We start from the raw sequence: 27,242 nt of genomic DNA, 5'->3' as shown, positions 1-27,242 counted from the left end.
ATTGTTGGCGGTCGTCTTAAAGGGGGGTTTGTCAGGGATCCTGACGCTTAGCGCGATATTTACAGAACTGCCGATCTAGAGTCACTAAATATTGTGTATTTTGAGGCAGAGGTGTCTTTGATCTATGGTCTTTGAATCCAGATCGGCCAGGTGTTTGTTGAGTCGGTCAGTTAGTTCTGAACTTTCTTCGGGTCCCAATCGGTCTGTCTGTCCATCAAATTTTCTTTGGTACTGGTCGGTCAGTCCATCAGTTGGTGAGTTGCGTTTCTTCAGTCTATTGATCAGTACGTCGTTCTGGCCTTGATTTGTCAGTTTAGCAGTCATTTTTTTGTTCCTGGTTAGTCCATCAGTGACTCCTATTTGCGGAATTGATCCATTGATCATGGTCAGTCGGTCCATTATTTGGTTCCAGTTGTCCTCCATTGATCATTTGAGTTTGTGTTTGAGTTTGATTTATTTATATGGGACAGCACATATTAACGAACTTACTTATATTCATGTTAATGAACATATATATATATATATATGTAAATTTGTAAGATTGTAGCTGAGGTCTAATTTCCATCTTTCACTTGTGTAGTTTGAAGACAAATGAGAACACATACTAGACACACATACACGTGTATCAGTTTTAGACAGCGTTGTGATTGCAATTTTTTCGTCTAACGGCCAGGCTATAAGATGATTGGCCAAGAGGTTCAGAGACAGGAGTTGACGTTTGTGAATTGGTATTGAGTTCCAGGTATGTGTGGCATGGACCGAGAAAGTGCTTTGGCTGAAAGTACTTTTTTGAAGGGAACTACACAGTCACCTCTAGAGCCAGCCCTTGTTGATGTGTTGTAATTTTTGTGTACAAAATCTTGCAGTGGAGGAGGAGCTTTGTGTTGGAAAATGTTGAAAATGTTTGATCAGAGAATGATCATAGAAAATGTTTCTCACTTTTGGTTAGTTTGTTGATTCACTGTTTAGCCCGGTTCTTCCCTGTTCTTGTCTTGGTGACTCGACCTGAACGTCTAGGTCAGAGTTGTCAAATGTGCAGCCTTAAGTACCCTAAAATGGAAGAGGAAAAAAAAGAAGTGAGGCCAAATGAACTCATCGCCTGCTAGTGACAATGATAGATGTCCAATTCACTTAAACTGGTTGTGGATGCTCATCTTTCAGTGCCATTTTGTTGAAGCATCAATCTGTCGGAACGGTTTATCCAATTCTTGTTCAGTGCTTTGATCTGATGATCCGTTCCTGATATGGTTGCTCACTTTCTTGTCAGTAGGGAAGGTCCGGTCCCACTTAATATGTTTGCCCAGTGGTACTTGTCGTCTGCTCTAGGTTTCAAACCGAATCCACAAAGGGCCAAGCGGGTGCAGGTTTTCCTACCAACCAGCGAACACGAAAACTTTTCACCAATCTGTTCTCAGGTGATTGTTTGTTTCAGCACAAACCGCATTGGTTGAACTGTCTGCGCTTTTTCAGTTCTTGGGAAAACCCTTCGCCCACTTGGTCCTTTCTGAAATCTGTTCTAAAGTTCCATACCTCTGAGGTGCTTCTATAAACCTTCAGGTTTATCCTTCGCCAGAGCCAACCTGAATGGCCACAGTTCCAACTTTTCTCCGGGAATGCGATTCCACGGGTCATTTTAGCTGAGTCACAAAAGTAAAAGGCAGAGCTCGAGCGCTCGTGATGAAGGAATAGAAAGAAAAAAATAGGAGAGTCGGGGGTGGAGCGCCACAGTCTCCAGACTCTAATGCCCCCCAAGGGAACACGTTGCCAGTAGGTGAGTATTAGCCACATCCAGCGGGCTAATGGAGGCTATGAATTAGAGTTTAGCACCGGCCGATGACCAGGAGAGGCTTAATCACAGGGGGGAGCGTCGTGATGGTCAATTTGCCCGATCACTCCGATTACCCGCTGCCGTAAAGGTTGGACGGGCTCCCTCGGCTGCTTCGGTGCAGACGGTGATTTGTTCTATTTCTATTAAAAGTTGACCTTTTATTTGCGCGGCGCATTTAGCCAGGGTGCTCGACTTTCCCGTCGACCCCCGGACGACCTCTGTCGGGGGACACGGGTCGGCGCAAAAGGACTCGCCGCCGGTGCCAAAGCGAAGATGTATTTCTCCTTTCGATTAAGGTCTGGTTCGATAACGTTTGACGTGGTTACTACGTCATTCGGGCTACTTTTTCAGTAAGTGACGGATCGGTGCTTTGGGTTTTCGTTGAGTCTTGGTTTGTTTTGAAGTGCGAAAAAGGTGCTAATCTGCTGGCCTCGTGCTCTGCTGGGCAAACTGAATGGAGCTTGGACAGCTTGTTTATTTGAGGGGGGCACACGTTAGCCAAAGGTCCCGCTACAGCTGGACTGAGCACGCTCAGTTGAGCTGTCAGCTCGCAAAGGTTACAATGGCTGAGGTACACACACACACACACACAAACATACCCGCACACACATCCACACAAAAGGCAGGCAGGCATTCATTCCAAAGACGTTCTTTGCGCCAACACAATCAGTTCCAGGATGCTGGTCACCTCACATTTGGAAACGATATTTCACATCCGGGGTTCACTCGCTTTATCGCGCTTTTATAAAGCAATCTTTTATTATAGTTTTTACTTTAATGCCAAGGGTAGGTGGCAAAATAGAGGTGCAGTCACCAAAGCACTTTTCAGCCATTTATTGAACATCAGGAGAATCAAACACATTGAACACGCTGTGGGCCACTGCTCACAATCACGCACTCGTACGCCTGGCCCCGCCTTTTTAGATTCTATGCTAAAGAATGGCCAAATAATTTGAATGTTCTTCATTTTAAACTAATATCACAGACTTCATTATCCCCTAATATGGTTATTAATTATTATTTTCCCGAAAAATATCCTCAGTTGCTATGCTAACCACAGAATTGATCAAATATTTGCATTGTTGAGGAACACCTCCGTTTTAAGTCTTTTTTTTAAGTGTTTAAGTTGAAATACAAATGTATGTCATTTTGTTTCATGCATTACGTTTTACGCGTTCATTGGTAGGTCAAGAAAATAAGTTCAAAGAATTTCGCCGTATTTTTTAGTTCAGTAATACTTGACTGGTACATGACAAAATTTAAGCATTTAAGTTGAAATACAAATGTAAGTCATTTTGTTTCATGAGTTACGTTGTACGCGTTCATTGGTAGGTCAAGAAAATTATAGATTCTTTCAAAATAATCACCGTATTTTTTTATGGTACACATGACAAAAATCATTGCCTCACTTCAGTTTCATTTTTTTAACTCCGTTGTAAGACATTTGCATCATCTAATGATATGTTATAAAAATATACTAATTGCTAATGACTCAAAATAGTCAGGCTTAAAAGTGTTAAGTATCTAAACATTTTTTTAATAACAAAAACTACTTTGTAATGGATTATTTCAATGAAATTGTCATTGAAGAACACTTATTTCTTCCCATTTTTAAGCTATCACATTTCAAATTAAGCTGTGTCTTACAATAAAATTCAACCTTTTTATTTTTAATCAAAACTTAGACCTAATTTACTATTATATTTTGCTGCTCTAAAAATGTTCAGTAACCCCTTTGACTCGTAGATCACAAAATGACTCATTGCTAATCGACTCCACTTAAAAAAAAACACTTGCGCGTGATTTCAATGATTATTTATTAAATGTAAAATATCTTTAGCACAGGTTAAAAAGTCAGACACCTCCATCTATGTTTAAACATCACGTGTCAGGGGACAAGAAAGCATAGAAAAACATTTTGTCGATATAGAAGCACAATCCATGTCAAGTCCCACTTGAATGAATGAGAGCAAAATCCAGGGCGGACCTCCAAAATGAGGGGTGGGGGGCTTAAAAACAACACTGGACCACCAGCAACTCCAATTATCGGCCCGACAGACTGCGTTGCCCCATCCCACTCGTAGGCTTTGCCTCGAACCTCGTTTTTTTTGCATCGCAGCGCTTGCCAAAACCACCCAGATGGAGAGCAGGAACACACCAGAAAACAGGAAGACTTGTATTACACACACATGGTCCTAAAATACACAATATTGCCTGACAATATCGATTTTTTTACTCCTATATTTTCAAATTTTCCGCTTTTTTTTTCTCCATTTTCCCCCTATGGACATGCCATATGAGAATTTCGTGATTTTATAAAAGTACCTGAAAGAATTGCTAAGTATTCAGCATGCATAGCGAATATCGTTATAATCGTTTTTGGGGGGGGGAAATATTTACAAGTCAGCTTTTATGTACAAAAAAAAAAACAGACTGCTCTACAGTTCTGGCTTTATTTACATCCGGGTTTATGTCGTAGCTTACAGATGGAGGCGGGGGGAGGAGTTACATGCAATAATAGGACACACCAGAGAAAAAGAACATTACGCCACATTCCCCTTCAAAACCCACACACACACACACGCATACACACTACTTGCTTTTGAATACGCTTTTTAAAGAGTTTTGCACACTGGAACTGTACAAGGGTTGCGTCTGGAAGACTGGGATGGCGTCGCAAAGGCTTTCCAGGGGGGTGCGTTTCTCTGTCGGTGTTGTTTGCGGGCGCCGCTTTCAAATTGCCAATCGCGCGGCAGTTCAAGTTGGATAATGAAGTCAATTCAGTTGATTAACGTGGCCTCAAATAGCGGTGGCGATTGCATCCCGTATTATCATTAATATCGCATTAGGGGGAATGAGAAGAATGGACCCGTGGAGGCCTCACTCGCGTTTTCGCTGCTTTGAAGCACACGCCTCTGGAAAGCGCTTGAGATGGAAGCGGGGAGGGTTTACGTTGACCTTTAGTCGTCGAAATGTACAGATGTGCAGGTTGTCGTCGTGATCCAGTCACTCGTGGGACGATGTATTGTGTTTGTTTGTAGGTGAGATGAGTGTTGGCCATTATTTTCAAGATATTTAAACTGATTTAGAAGACAGACTTTCTTGAAATTGGGGATAAATGTCAGGGGGAGATCATCCAAATGGTGTTTGATGGTGTTTAGGTCAGGGTTTTTAAGTGGTGTCTGTATGTGCTAGCAAATTAATGTGTGATATTTTGTTATTGATGAGAAAATGTGTCAAAGATTGCCAAATTGTCAAGTGGCAGGTGTTTTTTTATATATATTTTAGTCAGTGAAAAATGTCAGTGTACTAATAGTGCTTGATTGTGTTTAGGTCAGTGTTTTTAAGTGGTGTTAGTATGTGTTATCAAACTAACGTGCGGTATTTTGTTATTGATTAGCGAATTTGTCAAAAATTGCCAAATTGTCAAGTGCCAGGTGTTTTTTTTATTAGTGCTTGATGGTGTTTAGGTCAGGGTTTTTAATTGGCGTCAGTATGTGCTATCAAACTAATGTGTGATATTTTGCTATTGATTGGCGAATTTGTCCAAAATTGTCAAGTGCCAGGTGTTTTTAATATATATTTTAGTCAGTTGAAAAATGTCGGTGTACTAATAGTGCTTGATTGTGTTTAGGTCAGTGTTTTTAAGTGGTGTTAGTATGTGTTATCAAACTAACGTGCGGTATTTTGTTATTGATTAGCGAATTTGTCCAAAAATGCCAAATTGTCAAGTGCCAGGTGTTTTTTTTATTAGTGCTTGATGGTGTTTAGGTCAGGGTTTTTAATTGGCGTCAGTATGTGCTATCAAACTAATGTGTGATATTTTGCTATTGATTGGCGAATTTGTCCAAAATTGTCAAGGGCCAGGTGTTTTTAATATATATTTTAGTCAGTTGAAAAATGTCGGTGTACTAATAGTGCTTGATGGTGTTTAGGTCAGGGTTTTTAAGTGGTGTTAGTATGTGCTATAAAACTAACGTGATATTTTGTCATTGATTAGCGAATTTGTCAAAAATAGCCAAAATGTCAAGTGCCAGGTGTTTTTTTAATAGTGCTTGATGGTGTTTAGGTCAGGGTTTTTAAGTGGCGTCAGTATGTGATATCAAACTAATGTGTGGCATTTTGTTATGGTTAGCGAATTTGTTAAAAATTGCCAAATTGTCAAGTTTCAGGTGTTTTTTTTAATAGTGCTTGATGGTGTTTAGGTCAGGGTTTTTAAGTCTTGTCAGTAAATAATGTGTGTTATTTTGTTATTAATTTGTCGAAAATTGCCAAATTGTCAAGTCCCAGGTGTTTTTTAATACATATTTTAGTCGGTTGAAAAATGTCAGTGTACTAATAGTGCTTGATGGTGTTTAGGTCAGGGTTTTTAAGTAGCGTCAGTATGCTATCAAACTAATGTGTGATATTTTGTTATTGATTAGCAAATTTGTCAAAAATTGCCAAATTGTCAAGTATCAGATGTTTTTTATATATATTTTAGTCAAAGTCGAAAAATGTCAGTGTATTAATAATTTATACTAATTATTATTATTAGTCAACCAGTTAGGCCAAGTTAAAAATGATAGCCAACCAATCACATATGAACTTATTGGCTGTCACTGACGGAGACGGACGTCCTATTTAGTTAAAATGTGAGGGCAAGCAGAGATCATGTTTGATTGGGTTTAGGTCTGTGTTTTCAAGGTGAGTTTTTTTCAATGTTTTAAAAGTCTTGAGCAATTGGTTGAAGACGTCATCAGCATTTACTATAAAACTATAATAGGTCATTTTGTAATTGAATAAATTAGCGGATTTTCAAATTTGCGTAACCACAACTGTTACTTTAAAAAAAAGCAATGATTGTTAGTTCACCAGTTACTTTTTAACCCGTTAGCTGCCAAACACGGCAATAAATAAGTTCAGAAAAACAGTTTAACTTTCTTTCAATATGTCATACTACACATTAATTTGTCCAAGCCTGGATTCAAAGTTAACCAGAAAGCATCAGCACATTTTTTTTTTCCGTACCATCTTCTACTACGGCCAGTGTTTAGTAGCTGGACTCAAAGTCGTGGCGTGTTAAAGGCGAAAGAAACGCTGCGCTTTTTTTAAAAGCCAAGCGGCATCCGTGTGAACCTTCCAGCTCACAGTGACACTGCTTGGCATTTGTCCCGCCTTTGATACATGAGACGCCGCAGTTATCGGCCGCCAGGCAGGTTAGAGCCAGACGTCGTTTTCTCTTCAAATGTGGCCACCGAAGTTTCCCTCATTGATGACAAATCTAAAAATCGTTTTTTCATTTGCATTTAGCATGTGGAAGCATAACCGTGCGTTCAAACGCTTGGCGTAAAAATGCGCGGGTGAAATGCCATTTGAGCGTTTATTTCGTATTTTTCAGGTGCGGCTTCGCTGCTTCGAATTTAACGTTGGGACGATGCTAGATGTCCAATTTGCAGTTGTCCAATCATGTTTTTCGCTAATTGAGTTTATCGCTAGTTTGGCCTTTCGCTGCCAGCCTCCCACTTTAGATGGATTGGACGTCTCGCTCCGGTCAGTTTATGTCTGTGCACTTTTAATTGTCGTTGGTAGGTGTTTGAATTTGTTGTTTAATTGAGCAAATATTGACTTGTTTGAATGTGTTGTTTAATTGAGCAAATATTGAATTGTTTGAATTTGTTGTTTAATTGAGCAAATATTGACTTGTTTGAATTGTTGTTTAATTGAGCAAATATCGAATTGTTTGAATTTGTTGTTTAATTGAGCAAATATCAAATTATGTTTGAATTTGTTGTTTAATTGAGGAAATATTGAATTGTGTTTGAATTTGTGGTTTAATTGAGGAAATATCAAACTATGTTCTAATTTGTTGTTTAATTGAGGAAATATCAAATCGTGTTTGAATTTGTTTAATTGAGCAAAAATCGAATCGTGTTTGAATTTGTTGTTTAATTGAGCAAATATCGAATCGTGTTTGAATTTGTTTAATTGAGCAAAAATCGAATCGTGTTTGAATTTGTTGTTTAATTGAGCAAATATCGAATTGTGTTTGAATTTGTTTAATTGAGCAAATATTGAATTGTTTGAATTTGTTGTTTAATTGAGCAAATATCGAATCGTGTTTGAATTTGTTGTTTAATTGAGCAAATATCGAATTGTGTTTGAATTTGTTGTTTAATTGAGCAAATATCGAATCGTGTCTGAATTTGTTGTTTAATTGAACAAATGTCGAATCGAGCCTTTAAACACACTTACTAGTTAAAAGTCTTACAAGTGAAGCAAAAATGTTAGTTTCCATGTCCAATAATGCATCGTTGTCTCTCAATCTTTAGTGACATTGGAACGTGATGATTGGCTGCCAGTCAAAACAGATCTATCGCCGTCAATAGCAGTGAACAAGTGAAGCTAGATGTCAAGGCAAAGGAATAGCATAAGGCGCTAATACTGCCCTCGGTAGTGTGACTATTTCCTCTGAGGTCAAAACATTTCATGCCATCCAGCCTTGATGTTTGCTTTGGTGCCGTTGAAAGCCGTCACAGTGGCTTTTTCCATTTTTTTTATGAAAGCAAAAGCTAACGTGTGTAATTCCGCCTGACATCTTCCGTCCCGCTTTGCTTATGAAAATGTCACGGCGTTAAAAGCTCTGCTAAATACCGACTGACCGACCCGACCACTGGAGAGCGTGAGACAACTTAGCATTGTGCGTTTTGACGCCTATAAATTTAGCTCAGAAGACTTACTGACAAAGACCCGAATTCTGTGTAAATGTGTCTGAGTGTGAAAGTGGTATATATGTATTTCAACTTGCCCAAACTTGTACTAATTCCATGCGTTTGTTTATTTTCTATAGCATTTAGGCTAAGTGGAGTTGCAGGAAACAGGAATACACAAGCATCCAACCAAATCATTGGGTACACATTACATATGTTACATGGTTTTGATATATGATATCTGTTCCTCTGGAGTCCCACAAGGCTCAGTTTTAGGTCCCGTTCTGTTCTCACAATAGCTGCTCGGCATCCATCCGCGTTCTTGTCCTCGTCTGGCTTGGCGGATGTTCAAATGCGGGATACGCCCCCTCGACTGGTTGCCAGCCAATCCGAGGCCCCGTTTAGACAAACAAAACATTCACGCTCGCATTCACACCAACTGGGAATTTCCAGTCTTGCCCGTTGGGAACATTGGAGAAAGCCCAAAGAAAACCCGCACAGTCAAAACCTCGAATCTCGGCCCTGCGAGGCCAACCGCTAGTCCACTGCGCTGCCCCGTGAGAAAAATACACATTTCGAACCTTCTCTTTTTACGTCCACAGTGAAACCCCGCAATTCGCTGGATTTTAATGGCCTTGACTTGCCACCAGAGGGCAGCAAATCACAAACGAGTAAATACTTTTGCCTAAAAATCCAGCGAATATGCATGAGCTCACCGTTTAAAAAAACAAAAATGATCGATCTTAGTGTTCTTGTTTGCGTGGTCCCATAGACACTCAGTTGAGACATAGATAAATAAATATATGTATATAAATATATGTACAGGAGAAGACAGCATAGTCCAGTTTGCTGAGTTCGTGTGTTTGTGTTCCCGCAGCAACAAGGCGCCGCCACCACCGTGTACTGCGCCGTGGCTCCCGAGCTGGAAGGCCTGGGGGGCATGTACTTCAACAATTGCTTCCGTTGCGAGCCCTCCGCCCAGGCGCAGGACCCCGACGCCGCCGTGGCCCTGTGGGAGTTGAGCGAACGCCTGGTGGTGCACGGCGACCAGACCGCCGCCCGAATCAGGGCACTCTGAGGGTGAGGGAATTGTCCGTGTCGTCCCGGCGAATTGAGAAAAAAAATGGGGGTAGGGGGTTGTTCGACACAGCTGCCAAAAGCACTATTATTGGGTGGATGGGTACGCCACAGTGGTAGGGGGCGGGGTTACATTGAGTACGCTAGTTGGTAAGAAATGGGAAAGATTTACTTACACGAGGGTTCGGGTTTTTTCGGGGTTAAACACTCGTTCTTGAAAGTCATTTTTCGTGGGTAGATGGAGTGAGTCGTATATTAGGACCACAATGAATCGTTATTGTGTATTTAAAACTTTAATCCTGCTATTTTAGAGCTTGTAAAGTAAAAAGTCGCATTCAGAAAAAGTGTAAAACTTACAAGACACGTTTTAACCAAAAAGAAGTGTAATTTATAATGAAAAAGATTCATTTTACCCGCTAAAATAGCTTTATTTTTCCTTGTATTGTTAAATTCTAGTCATTGTGGCCCTAGTACTTTTTTTGTACAAATTTCGGAAATAATTTATTGTTTTTTTTTCCCGTTCATGCGTGTTAGTCCATTTAAAGGGAGGGTTCAAAAAATATGGGAAACTTATTGATATACTAACACACATGGATGTAGGAGTCTTTACATATATCAGAGTTAATTTTACTATTTTTTTTCTTTCCTTTTATTTTTTTTAAATAATGTCCCTATTATATCTGTACAGTATTTACAACATCCTAATTTGGGGACGTGTGCTAAAGGGGTTTGGACTTTTTTTTTTCTTTATTTACCAATTCATTTCTAAACGGGGCTCTGTTAACTCATTGATATTTTTTTTAGAAATTGAGAATATGATTGGGACTTTTCTTTTGTTCTTAGATTGGATAAATGTGTATTTCTTCTTCCTTTTGAGATCATCTTAGGGTGATTGGGGGAGGTCAAAGTTACGCCGCCATTGTTTGGGTTGCTTTTTGAGACCTTGTGCTTTATGGCAGTCGTCCGGGTGTTGAACGTCCATCTTGAAACGTTAGCGTTTCATTTTCAGCATCTAAAGAAAAGAAAAAAAAAAGACAAATTTACAACTTCAAACGACATTCAAACTGTTTCCAATCCGCGTTTTTCCTTTAAAAAGCACATTAAATGGCGAGTATATTCATCATATGACCGTTAGGGGGCGATGTTTGTGTAGCCATAATGTCTCGCCCACCATATTTTACATAATAACGACTTTTTTTACTCAGATTTACGAGTGTGTGCAGGTGGGATGTGTAAAAATCAAGAAGCAGCTGATCTCCCAGATGCCCGCGCTTTTACGCTGTTTATGATTAATATTCCCGAATAAAAACAGAACACATGCTCGGACACATGCCCCGAGTATCACGCAGAAGGCGATAGCGGCTCGTAATCAGCGGCGTGCACGCCAGCGCAGGTGTCTTATCGCCGGGATTTCACACGGCGCTACGCAAACAGTTGTCGCTTGGTTTTAAGTTATCCGATGGCGGCGATGGACGTCCGATCCGTTTGGGCGCGGAGGGATGGCGGTGATTGAACGTCTGTTGCCGTCAGTGGCGCTGAAATGTGATTGTTGATCGCCATGGGGGTCGTTAAGTTTAGACTTCTATCTCATGTTTTTGCTCTTATCTCAAGTCAAATCGTGTTGTAGGACACTCAACTCAAGGCAATGCTGTAATAATGAGGACAAATATTTTGCACACCCTAACAGGAGCCCATCAAATTGTCCCATTATGAAGATGAGTCAATTATGACAAGCTAATGTTGACAATTATGTAAAGGTTATCTGGCATTGGGTGAAAATGCAGGGTGTTCCAAAATGTTTGACCCCATTTCGTAGGCCAATCATGTTGAGTATTTTTGTTGAAATGACCTCATATGTTCACAGCTTGTGTAGAAACGTTTCAAGTTTTTGTGTGTAATGTTTGGCGTTTCTATCTTTTCAGGTTAAGAAATGCTGTTCACTTCAACAGAAAAGGTATTTTGCATGTAAGTTACCGAACACATTACAAATTTTGCAAAGAAGGCACCAACTATAAAACAAATTAGGACTTGGCAGCAAAAATGTCAATAAAATTGCTGCAATGTGGCTTTCCACACTTGCTCTTCTAAGACTCTTCCGAGGACAGGAAGACTTCACGAATCTGCTCCACTGTCTCTAGATTATTGGCCTACGAAATGGGGTCAAGCATTTTGGAACAACCTGTATTTGTGGGCCAAACTCAACGAAAAATGTGCGCTAAACAGGTTAAAGTTTGCTTTTGTTGAAATTATAGAAGCTACTCAAAATATCATATTTTCTGTCCTAGTTGGCCTTACATCATACTACCCTGAAAATGCCCGATTGCGTCTAAACTCGGAAGGTAAGCAGGATCAGGTCTGGTTAGTACTTGGACGGGGGACTGCCAGGGAATACCAGGTGCTGTCACTAAACAGGTAAAAGTTTGGGTTTGCTAAAATTATAGGTGCTACTCAAAATATTGGATCTCATATCCTAGTTGTATGTATTTGTATGTATGTATGTATTTGTATGTATGTATGTATTTGTATGTATGTGTTTGTATGTATGTATGTATGTATTTGTATGTATTTGTATGTATGTATTTGTATGTATGTATGTATTTGTATGTATGTATGTATTTGTATGTATGTGTTTGTATGTGTGTATGTGTATGTATGTGTGTATGTATGTATGTGTGTGTATGTGTGTGTATGTATGTGCGTATGTATGTATGTATGTGTTTGTATGTTTATTTATGTATGTGTGTGTGTATATGTGTATGTATGTATGTGTGTGTGTGTATGTATGTGTGTATGCGTGTGTGTATGCATGTATGCATGCATGCATACACACGCATACACGCATGCATGCATGCATGTATGTATGTATGTATGTGTTGGAATAATGATTCAAACATTTTTAAATCGTTATTAGTAATATTTAATTAAAAAAGGAAAAACATCTTTCAACATAGCTGCTTACAACTTGCAAGGAGTTGCCTTGTGACGTCGTCTCAGTCCACAAAGCATTCTGAATTGCAGTAACTGAATCATTGTATTTAATCGCGACCCTCGAAAAACATGTTTATGTAATCAGTACAATAACACCCTAGATGTTTAGAAAAACAACAGTGTGAGGAATGCATTATAAGGTAAACAAAGTAGTATTATAATGTAAACAAAGCATTCTAAAGTAAACCAAGCAGGATTATAATGTAAACAAAGCAGTATTATAATGTAAGCAAAGCCGTATTTTCAAATCTGCTGCTGGAGTCTCGTCATAACAGTCTCATTGGGTCCTGCCGGGAGAAGTGTCCGTAACAATGTGTCCTCTAGGTTTGGGCCTTGAGGAGACGAATGTGGAGGAAAAATGTCCATGTTCCCATGACTTGATTTATAGCCTTACTACTTGTTAAAAAATGCTTACAACACATAGAATATTCCATAATAATTCTAACATTATGTATGTATGTATGTATGTATGTATGTATGTATGTATGTATGTATGTATGTATGTATGTATGTATGTATGTATGTATGTATGTATGTATGTATGTATGTATGTATGTATGTATGTATGTATGTATGTATGTATGTATGTATGTATGTATGTATGTATGTATGTATGTATGTATGTATGTATGTATGTATGTATGTATGTATGTATGTATGTATGTATGTATGTATGTATGTATGTATGTATGTATGTATGTATGTATGTATGTATGTATGTATGTATGTATGTATGTATGTATGTATGTATGTATGTATGTATGTATGTATGTATGTATGTATGTATGTATGTATGTATGTATGTATGTATGTATGTATGTATGTATGTATGTATGTATGTATGTATGTATGTATGTATGTATGTATGTATGTATGTATGTATGTATGTATGTATGTATGTATGTATGTATGTATGTATGTATGTATGTATGTATGTATGTATGTATGTATGTATGTATGTATGTATGTATGTATGTATGTATGTATGTATGTATGTATGTATGTATGTATGTAGGACATAAGAGCCAATATTTTACATACATGCATGCATGCATGCATGTATGTAAAATATTGGATCTTATGTCCTAGTTGGGCTCACAGCATACTACCCTGAAAATGTATAAAAGTTATGCAGGGTTGGACCTAATTAGTATTTGGATGGGAGACTGCCTGGGAATACCAGGTGCTTTTGTGCTACCAAGGGGAAATAGCTCAGTAGTTAGTGCATCAGTCTCAACCTCTGGCTTCCTGGGTTTGAATCTCACCTTTGGCATACCAGGTGCTGTAAAACTCTTATGTTACAAAGGGGAATTAGCTCAAGTGTTAGTGCTCACTAAGCCTGGGAGAAGCAGCACTAGCCAGACCCGATCCTGCTTAGCTTCAGAGATCAGATGTGATCGGATGTTTTCAGGGTAGTATGGTGTAAGGCCAACTAGGACAGAAGATATATTTTGAGTGGCACCTATAATTTTAGCAAAAGCAAACTTTTACCTGTTTAACGCACACATTTCGTTGAGTTTGGCCCGCAAATACAGGTTGTTCCAAAATGCTTGGCCCCATTTTGAGACAACAGAGAAGGCCAGCCGTTTTCTTGACATTTTTGGTGCCAAGTCCTAATTTGTTTTGTAGTTGGTGCCTTCTTTGCAAAATTTGTGAAGGAGGCACGCTGCACAGTATTCGGTGACTAACACGCAAAATGCCTTTTCTTTCAAAGTGGAAGGCATTTCTCAACCCGAAAGGATTGAAACGCAAACGTTACACACAGAAACTTCGAACGTTTCTACTTGTTGTTTTGGTAATAATGTTAATAATTATTGAACGATTACTTGATTATTGTTATAATTTAAAACTACAACAAAATGTAGACATGTACCATGCAAATAAACATTTTTTTAATCAAACCAACTTGTTTTTCACATGACTCAATCTCATGTAGTAAATGACTACAGTGCAAAGGTTTTCCTACAAGAGAAACGCAGTACTGAACTTCCACGTGAAAAAGGCCAAAGTCTGCAAGGTAAGTGGGAGGAGCCTGCCCGGCTTCCACATCCAGCATCATCGATCAACTCGTATCGGAATGCTTCTGATAGCTGATCAATATGCTACACTTCCTTTCAGTGGGGGTAGAGCAAAGAGGAAGACCTTGATCCTTTCACCCCCTGCGCCCTTCCCGACCTTTATTGAGCCAAGGCGCATATTTTACTCCGTCTCCATCTAGCTAAACGCGGACAAACTTTAACGTGGGAGTGGAATTGGAAATACAACAAATTGTACATGACATTTTCCACTGAAACAATACATACAAATGCATGGATGCATGTATTTGTATGTATGCATGCATGCATACATACATACATACATACATACATACATACACACACACACAGACATACACATACACATACACACACACACACACATACATACATACATACATACATACATACATACATACATACATACAAATACATGCATGTATGTACTATGTCGTTTTTTAAGAAAAAAAGCCTTACTATACTATGTCGTTTTTTTTTTTAAAAAGCCTTACTATACTATGTCGTTTTTTAAGGAAAAAAGCCTTACTATACTATGTCGTTTTTTAAGAAAAAAAAGCCTTACTATACTATGTCGTTTTTTAAGAAAAAAAGCCTTACTATACTATGTCGTTTTTTAAGAAAAAAAGCCTTACTATACTATGTTGTTTTTTAAGAAAAAAAGCCTTACTATACTATGTTGTTTTTTAAGAAAAGAAGCCTACTATACTATGTTGTTTTTTAAGAAAAAAAGCCTTACTATACTATGTCGGTTTTTTTAGAAAAAAGCCTTACTATACTATGTCATTTTTTAAGGAAAAAAGCCTTACTATACTATGTCGTTTTTTAAGAAAAAAAGCCTTACTATACTATGTCGTTTTTTAAGAAAAAAAGCCTTACTATACTATGTTGTTTTTTAAGAAAAAAAGCCTTACTATACTATGTCGTTTTTTAAGAAAAAAAGCCTTACTATACTATGTTGTTTTTTTAAGAAAAAGCCTTACTATACTATGTCGTTTTTTATGAAAAAAGGTCTTACTATACTATGTCGTTTTTTGAGAAAAAAAGCCTTACTTTACTATGTTGTTTTTAAGAAAAAAGCCTTACTATACTATGTCATTTTTTAAGAAAAAAAAGCCTTACTATACTGTCGTTTTTTAAGAAAAAAAGCCTTACTATACTATGTTGTTTTTTAAGAAAAAGCCTTACTATACTATGTCGTTTTTTTAAGGAAAAAAGCCTTACTATACTATGTCGTTTTTTAAGAAAAAAAGCCTTACTATACTATGTCGTTTTTTAAGAAAAAAAGCCTTACTATACTATGTTGTTTTTTAAGAAAAGAAGCCTACTATACTATGTTGTTTTTTAAGAAAAAAAGCCTTACTATACTATGTCATTTTTTTTAGAAAAAAGCCTTACTATACTATGTCGTTTTTTAAGGAAAAAAGCCTTACTATACTATGTCGTTTTTTAAGAAAAAAAGCCTTACTATACTATGTCGTTTTTTAAGAAAAAAAGCCTTACTATACTATGTCGTTTTTTAAGAAAAAAAGCCTTACTATACTATGTTGTTTTTTTAAGAAAAAGCCTTACTATGTTGTTTTTTTAAGAAAAAGCCTTACTATACCATGTCGTTTTTTAAGGAAAAAAGCCTTACTATACTATGTCGTTTTTTAAGAAAAAAAGCCTTACTATACTATGTCGTTTTTTAAGAAAAAAAGCCTTACTATACTATGTTGTTTTTTAAGAAAAAAAGCCTTACTATACTGTTGTTTTTTAAGAAAAGAAGCCTACTATACTATGTTGTTTTTTAAGAAAAAAAGCCTTACTATACTATGTCGTTTTTTTTTTTAGAAAAAAGCCTTACTGTACTATGTCGTTTTTTAAGGAAAAAAGCCTTACTATACTATGTCGTTTTTTAAGAAAAAAAGCCTTACTATACTGTCGTTTTTTAAGAAAAAAAGCCTTACTATACTATGTTGTTTTTTTAAGAAAAAGCCTTACTATACTATGTCGTTTTTTATGAAAAAAAGCCTTACTATACTACGTTGTTTTTTTAAGAAAAAGCCTTACTATACTATGTCGTTTTTAAGGAAAAAAGCCTTACTATACTATGTCGTTTTTTAAGAAAAAAAGCCTTACTATACTATGTCGTTTTTTAAGAAAAAAAGCCTTACTATACTATGTTGTTTTTTAAGAAAAAAAGCCTTACTATACTATGTTGTTTTTTAAGAAAAGAAGCCTACTATACTATGTTGTTTTTTAAGAAAAAAAGCCTTACTATACTATGTCATTTTTTTTTAGAAAAAAGCCTTACTATACTATATCGTTTTTTAAGGAAAAAAGCCTTACTATACTATGTCGTTTTTTAAGAAAAAAAGCCTTACTATACTATGTCATTTTTTAAGAAAAAAAGCCTTACTATACTATGTCGTTTTTTAAGAAAAAAAGCCTTACTATACTATGTTGTTTTTTTAAGAAAAAGCCTTACTATGTTGTTTTTTTAAGAAAAAGCCTTACTATACTATGTCGTTTTTTAAGGAAAAAAGCCGTACTATACTATGTCGTTTTTTAAGAAAAAAAGCCTTACTATACTATGTCGTTTTTTAAGAAAAAAAGCCTTACTATACTATGTTGTTTTTTAAGAAAAAAAGCCTTACTATACTGTTGTTTTTTAAGAAAAGAAGCCTACTATACTATGTTGTTTTTAAGAAAAAAAGCCTTACTATACTATGTCGTTTTTTTTTAGAAAAAAGCCTTACTATACTATGTCGTTTTTTAAGGAAAAAAGCCTTACTATACTATGTCGTTTTTTAAGAAAAAAAGCCTTACTATACTGTCGTGTTTTTTAAGAAAAAAAGCCTTACTATACTATGTTGTTTTTTTAAGAAAAAGCCTTACTATACTATGTCGTTTTTTATGAAAAAAGGTCTTACTATACTATGTCGTTTTTTGAGAAAAAAAGCCTTACTTTACAATGTTGTTTTTAAGAAAAAAGCCTTACTATACTATGTCGTTTTTTAAGAAAAAAAAGCCTTACTATACTATGTCGTTTTTTAAGAAAAAAAGCCTTACTATACTATGTTGTTTTTTTAAGAAAAAGCCTTACTATACTATGTCGTTTTTTAAGGAAAAAAGCCTTACTATACTTTGTCGTTTTTTAAGAAAAAAAGCCTTACCATACTATGTCGTTTTTTAAGAAAAAAAGCCTTACTATACTATGTCGTTTTTTAGGGAAAATAGCCTTACTATACTATGTCGTTTTTTTTAAGAAAAAAGCCTTACTATACTATGTCGTTTTTTAGGGAAAAAAAGCCTTACTATACTATGTCGTTTTTTAAGAAAAAAGCCTTACTATACTATGTCGTTTTTTAGGGAAAAATAGCTTTACTATACTATGTCGTTTTTTTAAGAAAAAAGCCTTACTATACTATGTCGTTTTTTAGGGAAAAATAGCCTTACTATACTATGTCGTTTTTTTAAGAAAAAAGCCTTACTATACTATGTCGTTTTTTAGGGAAAAAAAGCTTTACTATACTATGTCGTTTTTTAAGAAAAAAGCCTTACTATACTATGTCGTTTTTTAGGGAAAAATAGCCTTACTATACTATGTCGTTTTTTTAAGAAAAAAAGCCTTACTATACTATGTCGTTTTTTAAGAAAAAAGCCTTACTATACTATGTCGTTTTTTAGGGAAAAATAGCCTTACTATACTATGTCGTTTTTTTAAGAAAAAAAGCCTTACTATACTATGTCGTTTTTTAGGGAAAATTGCCTTACTATACAATGTCGTTTTTTAAGAAAAAAAGCCTTACTATACTATGTCGTTTTTTTAAGAAAAAAAGCTTTACTATACTATGTCGTTTTTTTAAGAAAAAAGCCTTACTATACTATGTCGTTTTTTAGGGAAAAATAGCCTTACTATACTATGTCGTTTTTTTAAGAAAAAAAGCCTTACTATACTATGTCGTTTTTTAGGGAAAAATAGCCTTACTATACTATGTTGTTTTTTTAAGAAAAAAAGCCTTACTATACTATGTCGTTTTTTTAAGAAAAAAGCCTTACTATACTATGTCGTTTTTTAGGGAAAAATAGCCTTACTATACTATGTCGTTTTTTTAAGAAAAAAAGCCTTACTATACTATGTCGTTTTTTAAAGAAAAAAAGCCTTACTATACTATGTCGTTTTTTAGGGAAAATAGCCTTACTATACTATGTCGTTTTTTAAGAAAAAAAGCCTTACTATACTATGTCGTTTTTTTAAGAAAAAAGCCTTACTATACTATGTCGTTTTTTAGGGAAAAATAGCCTTACTATACTATGTCGTTTTTTAAGAAAAAAAGCCTTACTATACTATGTCGTTTTTTAAGAAAAAAAGCCTTACTATACTATGTCGTTTTTTTAGGGAAAAATAGCCTTACTATACTATGTCGTTTTTTTTAAGAAAAAAAGCCTTACTATACTATGTCGTTTTTTAGGGAAAATAGCCTTACTATACTATGTCGTTATTTTAAGAAAAAAAGCCTTACTATACTATGTCGTTTTTTAAGAAAAAAGCCTTACTATACTATGTCGTTTTTTAGGGAAAAATAGCCTTACTATACTATGTCGTTTTTTTAAGAAAAAAAGCCTTACTATACTATGTCGTTTTTTTAAGAAAAAAGCCTTACTATACTATGTCGTTTTTTAGGGAAAATAGCCTTACTATACTATGTCGTTTTTTAAGAAAAAAAGCCTTACTATACTATGTCGTTTTTTTAAGAAAAAAAGCCTTACTATACTATGTCGTTTTTTTAAGAAAAAAAGCCTTACTATACTATGTCGTTTTTTTAGGGAAAATAGCCTTACTATACTATGTCGTTTTTTTAAGAAAAAAGCCTTACTATACTATGTCGTTTTTTAGGGAAAAAAAGCCTTACTATACTATGTCGTTTTTTTTAAGAAAAAAAGCCTTACTATACTATGTCGTTTTTTTAAGAAAAAAGCCTTACTATACTATGTCGTTTTTTCGGGAAAATAGCCTTACTATACTATGTCGTTTTTTAGGGAAAATAGCCTTACTATACTATGTCGTTTTTTAAGAAAAAAAGCCTTACTATACTATGTCGTTTTTTTAAGAAAAAAAGCCTTACTATACTATGTCGTTTTTTTAGGAAAAAAGCCTTACCATACTATGTCGTTTTTTAAGAAAAAAAGCCTTACTATACTATGTTGTTTTTTAAGAAAAAAAGCCTTACTATACTATGTTGTTTTTTAAGAAAAGAAGCCTTACTATACTATGTTGTTTTTTAAGAAAAAAAGCCTTACTATACTATGTCGTTTTTTTTAGAAAAAAGCCTTACTATACTATGTCGTTTTTTAAGGAAAAAAGCCTTACTATACTATGTCGTTTTTTAAGAAAAAAGCCTTACTATACTATGTCGTTTTTTAGGGAAAAATAGCCTTACTATACTATGTCGTTTTTTTTAAGAAAAAAGCCTTACTATACTATGTCGTTTTTTAGGGAAAAAAAGCTTTACTATACTATGTCGTTTTTTAAGAAAAAAGCCTTACTATACTATGTCGTTTTTTAGGGAAAAATAGCTTTACTATACTATGTCGTTTTTTTAAGAAAAAAGCCTTACTATACTATGTCGTTTTTTAGGGAAAAATAGCCTTACTATACTATGTCGTTTTTTTAAGAAAAAAGCCTTACTATACTATGTCGTTTTTTAGGGAAAAAAAGCTTTACTATACTATGTCGTTTTTTAAGAAAAAAGCCTTACTATACTATGTCGTTTTTTAGGGAAAAATAGCCTTACTATACTATGTCGTTTTTTTAAGAAAAAAAGCCTTACTATACTATGTCGTTTTTTAAGAAAAAAGCCTTACTATACTATGTCGTTTTTTAGGGAAAAATAGCCTTACTATACTATGTCGTTTTTTTAAGAAAAAAAGCCTTACTATACTATGTCGTTTTTTAGGGAAAATTGCCTTACTATACAATGTCGTTTTTTAAGAAAAAAAGCCTTACTATACTATGTCGTTTTTTTAAGAAAAAAAGCTTTACTATACTATGTCGTTTTTTTAAGAAAAAAGCCTTACTATACTATGTCGTTTTTTAGGGAAAAATAGCCTTACTATACTATGTCGTTTTTTTAAGAAAAAAAGCCTTACTATACTATGTCGTTTTTTAGGGAAAAATAGCCTTACTATACTATGTTGTTTTTTTAAGAAAAAAAGCCTTACTATACTATGTCGTTTTTTTAAGAAAAAAGCCTTACTATACTATGTCGTTTTTTAGGGAAAAATAGCCTTACTATACTATGTCGTTTTTTTAAGAAAAAAAGCCTTACTATACTATGTCGTTTTTTAAAGAAAAAAAGCCTTACTATACTATGTCGTTTTTTAGGGAAAATAGCCTTACTATACTATGTCGTTTTTTAAGAAAAAAAAGCCTTACTATACTATGTTGTTTTTTTAAGAAAAAAGCCTTACTATACTATGTCGTTTTTTAGGGAAAAATAGCCTTACTATACTATGTCGTTTTTTAAGAAAAAAAGCCTTACTATACTATGTCGTTTTTTTAAGAAAAAAAGCCTTACTATACTATGTCGTTTTTTAGGGAAAATAGCCTTACTATACTATGTCGTTTTTTAAGAAAAAAAGCCTTACTATACTATGTCGTTTTTTTAGGGAAAAATAGCCTTACTATACTATGTCATTTTTTTTAAGACAAAAAGCCTTACTATACTATGTCGTTTTTTAGGGAAAATAGCCTTACTATACTATGTCGTTTTTTAGGGAAAAAAAGCTTTACTATACTATGTCGTTTTTTAAGAAAAAAGCCTTACTATACTATGTCGTTTTTTAGGGAAAAATAGCCTTACTATACTATGTCGTTTTTTTAAGAAAAAAAGCCTTACTATACTATGTCGTTTTTTAAGAAAAAAGCCTTACTATACTATGTCGTTTTTTAGGGAAAAATAGCCTTACTATACTATGTCGTTTTTTTAAGAAAAAAAGCTTTACTATACTATGTCGTTTTTTAAGAAAAAAGCCTTACTATACTATGTTGTTTTTTAGGGAAAAATAGCCTTACTATACTATGTCGTTTTTTTAAGAAAAAAAGCCTTACTATACTATGTCGTTTTTTAAGAAAAAAGCCTTACTATACTATGGCGTTTTTTAGGGAAAAATAGCCTTACTATACTATGTCGTTTTTTTAAGAAAAAAAGCCTTACTATACTATGTCGTTTTTTTAAGAAAAAAGCCTTACTATACTATGTCGTTTTTTAGGGAAAATAGCCTTACTATACTATGTCGTTTTTTAAGAAAAAAAGCTTTACTATACTATGTCGTTTTTTTAAGAAAAAAGCCTTACTATACTATGTCGTTTTTTAGGGAAAAATAGCCTTACTATACTATGTCGTTTTTTTAAGAAAAAAAGCCTTACTATACTATGTCGTTTTTTAGGGAAAAATAGCCTTACTATACTATGTTGTTTTTTTAAGAAAAAAAGCCTTACTATACTATGTCGTTTTTTTAAGAAAAAAGCCTTACTATACTATGTCGTTTTTTAGGGAAAAATAGCCTTACTATACTATGTCGTTTTTTTAAGAAAAAAAGCCTTACTATACTATGTCGTTTTTTAAAGAAAAAAAGCCTTACTATACTATGTCGTTTTTTAGGGAAAATAGCCTTACTATACTATGTCGTTTTTTAAGAAAAAAAAGCCTTACTATACTATGTTGTTTTTTTAAGAAAAAAGCCTTACTATACTATGTCGTTTTTTAGGGAAAAATAGCCTTACTATACTATGTCGTTTTTTAAGAAAAAAAGCCTTACTATACTATGTCGTTTTTTTAAGAAAAAAAGCCTTACTATACTATGTCGTTTTTTAGGGAAAATAGCCTTACTATACTATGTCGTTTTTTAAGAAAAAAAGCCTTACTATACTATGTCGTTTTTTTAGGGAAAAATAGCCTTACTATACTATGTCATTTTTTTTAAGACAAAAAGCCTTACTATACTATGTCGTTTTTTAGGGAAAATAGCCTTACTATACTATGTCGTTTTTTAGGGAAAAAAAGCTTTACTATACTATGTCGTTTTTTAAGAAAAAAGCCTTACTATACTATGTCGTTTTTTAGGGAAAAATAGCCTTACTATACTATGTCGTTTTTTTAAGAAAAAAAGCCTTACTATACTATGTCGTTTTTTAAGAAAAAAGCCTTACTATACTATGTCGTTTTTTAGGGAAAAATAGCCTTACTATACTATGTCGTTTTTTTAAGAAAAAAAGCTTTACTATACTATGTCGTTTTTTAAGAAAAAAGCCTTACTATACTATGTTGTTTTTTAGGGAAAAATAGCCTTACTATACTATGTCGTTTTTTTAAGAAAAAAAGCCTTACTATACTATGTCGTTTTTTAAGAAAAAAGCCTTACTATACTATGGCGTTTTTTAGGGAAAAATAGCCTTACTATACTATGTCGTTTTTTTAAGAAAAAAAGCCTTACTATACTATGTCGTTTTTTTAAGAAAAAAGCCTTACTATACTATGTCGTTTTTTAGGGAAAATAGCCTTACTATACTATGTCGTTTTTTAAGAAAAAAAGCCTTACTATACTATGTCGTTTTTTTAAGAAAAAAAGCCTTACTATACTATGTCGTTTTTTTAAGAAAAAAAGCCTTACTATACTATGTCGTTTTTTTAGGGAAAATAGCCTTACTATACTATGTCGTTTTTTTAAGAAAAAAGCCTTACTATACTATGTCGTTTTTTAGGGAAAAAAAGCCTTACTATACTATGTCGTTTTTTTTAAGAAAAAAAGCCTTACTATACTATGTCGTTTTTTCGGGAAAATAGCCTTACTATACTATGTCGTTTTTTTAAGAAAAAAAGCCTTACTATACTATGTCGTTTTTTTAAGAAAAAAAGCCTTACTATACTATGTCGTTTTTTAGGGAAAATAGCCTTACTATACTATGTCGTTTTTTAAGAAAAAAAGCCTTACTATACTATGTCGTTTTTTTAAGAAAAAAAGCCTTACTATACTATGTCGTTTTTTTAAGAAAAAAAGCCTTACTATACTATGTCGTTTTTTTAAGAAAAAAGCCTTACTATACTATGTCGTTTTTTAGGGAAAAAAAGCCTTACTATACTATGTCGGTTTTTTTAAGAAAAAAAGCCTTACTATACTATGTCATTTTTTTAAGAAAAAAGCCTTACTATACTATGTCGTTTTTTTAAGAAAAAAAGCCTTACTATACTATGTCGTTTTTTTAAGAAAAAAGCCTTACTATACTATGTCGTTTTTAGGGAAAAATAGCCTTACTATACTATGTCGTTTTTTAAGAAAAAAAGCCTTACTATACTATGTCGTTTTTTTAAGAAAAAAAGCCTTACTATACTATGTCGTTTTTTAGGGAAAATAGCCTTACTATACTATGTCGTTTTTTAAGAAAAAAAGCCTTACTATACTATGTCGTTTTTTTAGGGAAAAATAGCCTTACTATACTATGTGGTTTTTTTTAAGAAAAAAAGCCTTACTATACTATGTCGTTTTTTAGGGAAAATAGCCTTACTATACTATGTCGTTTTTTAGGGAAAAAAAGCTTTACTATACTATGTCGTTTTTTAAGAAAAAAGCCTTACTATACTATGTCGTTTTTTAGGGAAAAATAGCCTTACTATACTATGTCGTTTTTTTAAGAAAAAAAGCCTTACTATACTATGTCGTTTTTTAAGAAAAAAGCCTTACTATACTATGTCGTTTTTTAGGGAAAAATAGCCTTACTATACTATGTCGTTTTTTTAAGAAAAAAAGCCTTACTATACTATGTCGTTTTTTTAAGAAAAAAGCCTTACTATACTATGTCGTTTTTTAGGGAAAATAGCCTTACTATACTATGTCGTTTTTTAAGAAAAAAAGCCTTACTATACTATGTCGTTTTTTTAAGAAAAAAAGCCTTACTATACTATGTCGTTTTTTTAAGAAAAAAAGCCTTACTATACTATGTCGTTTTTTTAGGGAAAATAGCCTTACTATACTATGTCGTTTTTTTAAGAAAAAAGCCTTACTATACTATGTCGTTTTTTAGGGAAAAAAAGCCTTACTATACTATGTCGTTTTTTTTAAGAAAAAAAGCCTTACTATACTATGTCGTTTTTTTAAGAAAAAAGCCTTACTATACTATGTCGTTTTTTCGGGAAAATAGCCTTACTATACTATGTCGTTTTTTTAAGAAAAAAAGCCTTACTATACTATGTCGTTTTTTTAAGAAAAAAGCCTTACTATACTATGTCGTTTTTTAGGGAAAAAAAGCCTTACTATACTATGTCGTTTTTTTTAAGAAAAAAAGCCTTACTATACTATGTCGTTTTTTTTAGAAAAAAGCCTTACTATACTATGTCGTTTTTTAAGGAAAAAAGCCTTACTATACTATGTCGTTTTTTAAGAAAAAAGCCTTACTATACTATGTCGTTTTTTAGGGAAAAATAGCCTTACTATACTATGTCGTTTTTTTTAAGAAAAAAGCCTTACTATACTATGTCGTTTTTTAGGGAAAAAAAGCTTTACTATACTATGTCGTTTTTTAAGAAAAAAGCCTTACTATACTATGTCGTTTTTTAGGGAAAAATAGCTTTACTATACTATGTCGTTTTTTTAAGAAAAAAGCCTTACTATACTATGTCGTTTTTTAGGGAAAAATAGCCTTACTATACTATGTCGTTTTTTTAAGAAAAAAGCCTTACTATACTATGTCGTTTTTTAGGGAAAAAAAGCTTTACTATACTATGTCGTTTTTTAAGAAAAAAGCCTTACTATACTATGTCGTTTTTTAGGGAAAAATAGCCTTACTATACTATGTCGTTTTTTTAAGAAAAAAAGCCTTACTATACTATGTCGTTTTTTAAGAAAAAAGCCTTACTATACTATGTCGTTTTCTAGGGAAAAATAGCCTTACTATACTATGTCGTTTTTTTAAGAAAAAAAGCCTTACTATACTATGTCGTTTTTTAAAGAAAAAAAGCCTTACTATACTATGTCGTTTTTTAGGGAAAATAGCCTTACTATACTATGTCGTTTTTTAAGAAAAAAAGCCTTACTATACTATGTCGTTTTTTTAAGAAAAAAGCCTTACTATACTATGTCGTTTTTTAGGGAAAAATAGCCTTACTATACTATGTCGTTTTTTAAGAAAAAAAGCCTTACTATACTATGTCGTTTTTTTAAGAAAAAAAGCCTTACTATACTATGTCGTTTTTTAGGGAAAATAGCCTTACTATACTATGTCGTTTTTTAAGAAAAAAAGCCTTACTATACTATGTCGTTTTTTTAGGGAAAAATAGCCTTACTATACTATGTCGTTTTTTTTAAGACAAAAAGCCTTACTATACTATGTCGTTTTTTAGGGAAAATAGCCTTACTATACTATGTCGTTTTTTAGGGAAAAAAAGCTTTACTATACTATGTCGTTTTTTAAGAAAAAAGCCTTACTATACTATGTCGTTTTTTAGGGAAAAATAGCCTTACTATACTATGTCGTTTTTTTAAGAAAAAAAGCCTTACTATACTATGTCGTTTTTTAGGGAAAAATAGCCTTACTATACTATGTCGTTTTTTTAAGAAAAAAGCCTTACTATACTATGTCGTTTTTTAGGGAAAATAGCCTTACTATACTATGTCGTTTTTAAGAAAAAAAGCCTTACTATACTATGTCGTTTTTTTAAGAAAAAAAGCCTTACTATACTATGTCGTTTTTTTAAGAAAAAAAGCCTTACTATACTATGTCGTTTTTTTAGGGAAAATAGCCTTACTATACTATGTCGTTTTTTTAAGAAAAAAGCCTTACTATACTATGTCGTTTTTTTGGGAAAAAAAGCCTTACTATACTATGTCGTTTTTTTTAAGAAAAAAAGCCTTACTATACTATGTCGTTTTTTTAAGAAAAAAGCCTTACTATACTATGTCGTTTTTTCGGGAAAATAGCCTTACTATACTATGTCGTTTTTTTAAGAAAAAAAGCCTTACTATACTATGTCGTTTTTTTAAGAAAAAAAGCCTTACTATACTATGTCGTTTTTTAGGGAAAATAGCCTTACTATACTATGTCGTTTTTTAAGAAAAAAAGCCTTACTATACTATGTCGTTTTTTAAAGAAAAAAAGCCTTACTATACTATGTCGTTTTTTTAAGAAAAAAAGCCTTACTATACTATGTCGTTTTTTTAAGAAAAAAGCCTTACTATACTATGTCGTTTTTTAGGGAAAAAAAGCCTTACTATACTATGTCGGTTTTTTTAAGAAAAAAAGCCTTACTATACTATGTCATTTTTTTAAGAAAAAAGCCTTACTATACTATGTCGTTTTTTTAAGAAAAAAAGCCTTACTATACTATGTCGTTTTTTTAAGAAAAAAAGCCTTACTATACTATGTCGTTTTTTAGGGATAAATAGCCTTACTATACTATGTCGTTTTTTTAAGAAAAAAAGCTTTACTATACTATGTCGTTTTTTTAAGAAAAAAGCCTGACTATACTATGTCGTTTTTTAGGGAAAAATAGCCCTACTATATTATGTCGTTTTTTTAAGAAAAAAAGCCTTACTATACTATGTCGTTTTTTAGGGAAAAATAGCCTT

At 33.6% G+C, this 27,242-nt stretch overlaps 2 protein-coding genes across 3 annotated transcripts in view; one reads left to right on the top strand and one right to left on the bottom strand.

The window, feature by feature from the left end:
* Positions 1–14,487, top strand: part of wwox (WW domain containing oxidoreductase) — a 168,373-nt gene extending 153,886 nt beyond the window's left edge. Inside the window, exons 9-10 of one of the 2 annotated variants that reach the window (XM_077596345.1) lie at positions 9,395–9,597; positions 14,348–14,487. In XM_077596345.1, coding sequence (XP_077452471.1) covers positions 9,395–9,595 — 201 coding nt within the window. In that variant the 3' untranslated portion in view covers positions 9,596–9,597; positions 14,348–14,487. Of the gene's footprint in view, positions 1–9,394; positions 9,598–11,516; positions 11,885–14,347 lie in introns of those variants that run through there. The other variant, XM_077596344.1, reaches the window with a different exon arrangement.
* Positions 7,869–27,242, bottom strand: part of LOC144071341 (transcription factor Maf-like) — an 83,354-nt gene continuing 63,980 nt past the window's right edge. Inside the window, exon 3 of the mRNA XM_077596346.1 lies at positions 7,869–10,606. The gene's annotated coding sequence lies outside the window, so the exon portion shown is untranslated. The remainder of the gene's footprint in view (positions 10,607–27,242) is intronic.

This window comes from Stigmatopora argus, chromosome 3 (assembly GCF_051989625.1).
Source record: "Stigmatopora argus isolate UIUO_Sarg chromosome 3, RoL_Sarg_1.0, whole genome shotgun sequence".
NCBI classification, from domain to species: domain Eukaryota; kingdom Metazoa; phylum Chordata; class Actinopteri; order Syngnathiformes; family Syngnathidae; genus Stigmatopora; species Stigmatopora argus.
Note: the sequence above shows the minus strand (reverse complement) of the source record. Positions and strands in the feature narration are given on the sequence as shown.